This window comes from Homarus americanus, unplaced genomic scaffold, assembly GCF_018991925.1.
Source record: "Homarus americanus isolate GMGI-L3 unplaced genomic scaffold, GMGI_Hamer_2.0 scaffold14467, whole genome shotgun sequence".
NCBI lineage: Eukaryota > Metazoa > Arthropoda > Malacostraca > Decapoda > Nephropidae > Homarus > Homarus americanus.
This window is the reverse complement of record NW_024733734.1, coordinates 7296415-7300980: the sequence shown is the minus strand read 5'-3', so window position 1 is coordinate 7300980 and position 4566 is coordinate 7296415. Positions and strand designations below refer to the sequence as shown.

General features: G+C 47.5%; 1 protein-coding gene across 1 annotated transcript; it reads left to right on the top strand.

The window, feature by feature from the left end:
* Window positions 1-294: 294 nt before the first annotated feature.
* Window positions 295-2096, top strand: LOC121869894 (skin secretory protein xP2-like). Its single transcript, XM_042371461.1, has 3 exons — window positions 295-411; window positions 735-1350; window positions 1696-2096. Exons 1-3 carry the CDS (start codon window positions 295-297, stop codon window positions 2094-2096), a joined length of 1134 nt encoding a protein of 377 aa, XP_042227395.1.
* The last annotated feature ends 2470 nt before the right edge of the window (window positions 2097-4566 follow it).

The following is a 4566-nucleotide window of genomic DNA, read 5'->3' as shown; positions in this document are numbered from 1 at the left end:
CAGTTCATAGCATCATGACACATCATCACTATAGTTCACATCATCACTACACAGTCATAGCATCATGCATCATGACACATCATCACACTATAGTTCACATCATCACTACACAGTTCATAGCATCATGACACATCATCACTATAGTTCACGTCATCACTACACAGTTCATAGCATCACTTAGCTCTGTAGTAATGGGGAGGCTCTTACTACATTTATTCACAGATGCCTGAGGTGCCTGGGGCTCCTCGGGTGCCTTTATCATATTTCTATAAAACTTAATCTTATTTAAAAAAAATGGCTGATCTACACAAAAGATTTTTACAAGAATCCGTTCGCCAACTCAGTCGCATGGACGACGAGTTAGCTGAGGCGCACAAAACTATAAGTGCTATCAAAATAGTGGGCTTCGGTGTTAGTGTCGAGATACCCCCCAACACAAACCTCAACTTTGTGTTGGATAAAATAAAAAATTTGGGAGACCTCAGAAACCACAATAGAACCATTGTGGAAGCATGCGTCTACCTCCGATAGAAGGTAAGCAAGCTAAAATATATCCCAGACAATGGCGTAATGTATTATTTTTCCGCCCTGTGCGGAAAACAAACTAAGAAAGGTTATGATAAATTTGAATATGTCGTGTATCCTCCATTGGAGTTGTTCGACTTCAAAATATTCTTTGCAAAAGAATCGTTCAATACAGAAACGTTGAAAATTTGCATAATTTTTGTGCCAAGTCGCTGGCAAGTCTCGCCAAGCGCCTGGCCCCCTGCCCCCATGTAGATGACCCTCCCAAGGCGGTCACCGAAGGGGACGCTCCCCACGCGGTCGCCGAAGGGGACGCTTCCCAGGTGGTTGCCGGAGGGGACACTCCCCAGGCCGTCGCCGAAGAGGACGCTCCCCAGTCCGTCGCCGAAGGGGACGCTCTCCAGGCCGTCGCCGAAGGGGACGCTTCCCAGGCCGTCGCCGAAGGGGATGCTTCCCAGGCCGTCGCTGAAGGGGACGCTTCCCAGGCCATCGCTGAAGGGGACACCCCACAGGTCGCTGAAGGGGACGCCCCCCAGGACGTCGCCGAAGGAGACGCCTCCCAGGCCGTCGCCGAGAACGTCCTCCAGGCCGTCGCCGAAGGAGACGCCTCCCAGGCCAGCCGTCGAGGACGTCCTCCAGGCAGTCGCCGAAGAGGACGTCGCCAGAAGAGGACGCTCCCCAGGCTGTCACCGAAGTGGACGCTCCCCAGGAGGTCACCGAAGGGGACGCTCCCCAGGCGGTCACTGCTGACACTGTCAGCGGGACGCCCCCAGGAGGTCACTGAAGTGGACGGCCTCCCAGGAGGTCACTGGCACGTCCCAGGAGGTCACTGAAGGGACGCCCCCAGGAGGTCACTGAAGTGACGTCTCCCCAGAGGTCACCGAAGGGACGCTCCCCAGGAGGTCACTGCTGACGCCCAGGAGGTCACCGAAGGACACCCCCAGGAGGTCACTGAAGGACGCCCCAGGAGGTCACTGAAGTGATCGCCCCAGGAGGTCACTGAAGGGGACGCCCCAGGAGGTCACTGAAGGGACGCCATCCCTAGGAGGTCACTGAAGGGACGCTCCCCAGGAGGTCACCGAAGGACGCCCCCAGGAGGTCACGAAGTGGACGCCCCAGGCGGTCACCGAAGTGGACACCCCAGAGGTCACTGAAGTGACACCCCAGGAGGTCACCGAAGTGATACCCAGGAGGTCGAAGGGGCTACCCCCAGGAGGTCACCGAAGGGACGCCCCCAGGAGGCCACCGAAGTGGACGCCCCAGGCGGTCACCGAAGCGACGCTCCCAGGCGGTCGAAGGACGCTACCCAGGCGGTCACCGAAGGAACGTTTCCCCAGGCGGTCACCGAAGGGACGCATCCCAGGCGGTCAACGAAGGGACACCCCAGGCGGTCACCGAAGGACGCTCCCCAGGCGTCACCGAAGGGGATTTTACCCAGGAGGTCACTGAAGGACGCTTCCCAGGCGTCACCGAAAGGACGCTCCCAGGCGGTCACCAAAGAGGAAGCTCCTGCTGTCAATGGTGGTGCCTCGGTAGCCCCCGAGCTGCTGTCCAAAAGCCCCGGCCAATAAACCAACTCACTAGGTTAAGAATACCATGGCCCCAGGGGTCAAGGTAATCTAAATCAAAGGCTGAGCACGCACTGAAAACAGAAGTGCAGTCAAAGCTGCTGCCCAACAGGCCCGGGCCAATAAACCAACTTTCAGGTTAAGATTACCTTGGTCCCAAACAAGGGACCAAAATCAAAGGCTGAGCACAAACAAACAGAGTGGCAGCCTGTGTTGCTGCCCAACAGGCCTGGGCCAATAAACCAACTACTGAGTTTAAGATTACCTTGGTCCCAGTGTAATTCAAAATCAAAGGCTGAGCACGCACCAAACAGAGTGGCAGAAGCCCGTAAAGCTGCTGCCCAACAGGGGGCCCAAGGTAATCTAAAATCAAAGGCTGAGCACGCACCGAACAGAGTGGCAGAAGCCCGTAAGCTGCTGCCCAACAGGCCGGGCCATGGTCAAGGCTCGCCGGTTGAAAACAGCTGTAAAACAAAAGTGATGACTAATCATTGTTTTATTTATTTGTTTGTTTTTGTTTAAACTAAAATAAAGTATAAATTAATATTATTTATATTATTACTCCACAAATAACTTATAAAGCAACTTCCATGTAGCTCTTACTGCACTTACTTATATCACATATATACAGGACTGGTATTACCTGGGTATAAATTACACTTTAAAATAGCCCAACTCTCTCACACCCAAACACTAGCCCTGCTTTTCTGTCTTGCTGTCCTGGCATTCATATCGTAACTACATCATCACTAAAGTTTACATAGTCACTACACAGTTCATAGCATCATGCCATATCATCACTATAGTTCACTTTACAACTACACAGTTCATAACATCATTACACATCACTATACTTCACATCACCACTAAAAGTTCAAAGCATCAAGACACATCATCATTATCGTTCATCATCACTACATAGTTCATTGCATCATGACACATCATCACTGCATAGTTTATAGCATAAAGACACATTATTACTATATAGTTCACATCATCATTACACAGTTCATAGCATCAAGACACGTCATCCCTAAAGTTCACATCATCACTACAAATTTATAGCATCAAGACACATCATTTTAGTTCTCATCATTACTACACAGTTCTTAGCATCATGACACATCATCACTATAGTTCACATCAACACTGCACAGTTCTTAGCATCATGACACATCATCACTATAGTTCACATCATCACTACACAGTTCATAGCATCATGACACATCATCATTATAGTTCACATCAACACTACACAGTTCATAGCATCATGGCACATCATCACTATAGTTCATCATCACTACACAATTCATAGCAACCTGACACATTGTTCACATCATCACTACACAGTTCATAGCATCATGACACATCATCACTATAGTTCACCTCATCACTACACAATTCATAGCATGACACATCATCACTATAGTTCACATCATCACTACACAATTCATAGCATGACACATCATCACTATAGTTCACATCATCACTACACAGTTCATAGCATCATGACACATCATCACTATAGTTCACATCATCAATACACAGTTCATAGCATCATGACACATCATCACTATAGTTCACATCATCACTACACAATTCATAGCATCCTGACACATTGTTCACATCATCACTACACAGTTCATAGCATCATGACACATCATCACTATAGTTCACCTCATCACTACACAATTCATAGCATGACACATCATCACTATAGTTCACATCATCACTACACAGTTCATAGCATCATGACACATCATCACTATAGTTCACATCATCACTACACAGTTCATAGCATCATGACACATCATCACTATAGTTCACATCATCACTACAGTTCATAGCATCATGACACATCATCACTATAGTTCACATCATCACTACACAGTTCATAGCATCATGACACATCATCACTATAGTTCACGTCATCACTACACAGTTCATAGCATCACTTAGCTCTGTAGTAATGGGGAGGCTCTTACTACATTTATTCACAGATGCCTGAGGTGCCTGGGGCTCCTCGGGTGCCTTTATCTATTTCTATAAAACTTAATCTTATTTAAAAAAATGGCTGATCTACACAAAAGATTTTACAAGAATCCGTTCGCCAACTCAGTCGCATGGACGACGAGTTAGCTGAGGCACAAAACTATAAGTGCTATCAAAATAGTGGGCTTCGGTGTTAGTGTCGAGATACCCCCAACACAAACCTCAACTTTGTGTTGGATAAAATAAAATTTGGGAGACCTCAGAAACCACAATAGAACCATTGTGGAAGCATGCGTCTACCTCCGATAGAAGGTAAGCAAGCTAAAATATATCCCAGACAATGGCGTAATGTATTATTTTTCCGCCCTGTGCGGAAAACAAACTAAGAAAGGTTATGATAAATTTGAATATGTCGTGTATCCTCCATTGAGTTGTTCGACTTCAAAATATTCTTTGCAAAGAATCGTTCAATACAGAAACG

Coding starts and splice junctions, on each gene's coding strand:
- LOC121869894 (XM_042371461.1), top strand. CDS start 295: ATGGCTGATCTACACAAAAGATTTTTACAAGAATCCGTTCGCCAACTC. Junction 412..734: donor TCAAAATAGTGGGCTTCGGT/GTTAGTGTCGAG, acceptor TTTTGTGCCAAG/TCGCTGGCAAGTCTCGCCAA. Junction 1,351..1,695: donor TCACTGGCACGTCCCAGGAG/GTCACTGAAGGG, acceptor ACACCCCAGGAG/GTCACCGAAGTGATACCCAG.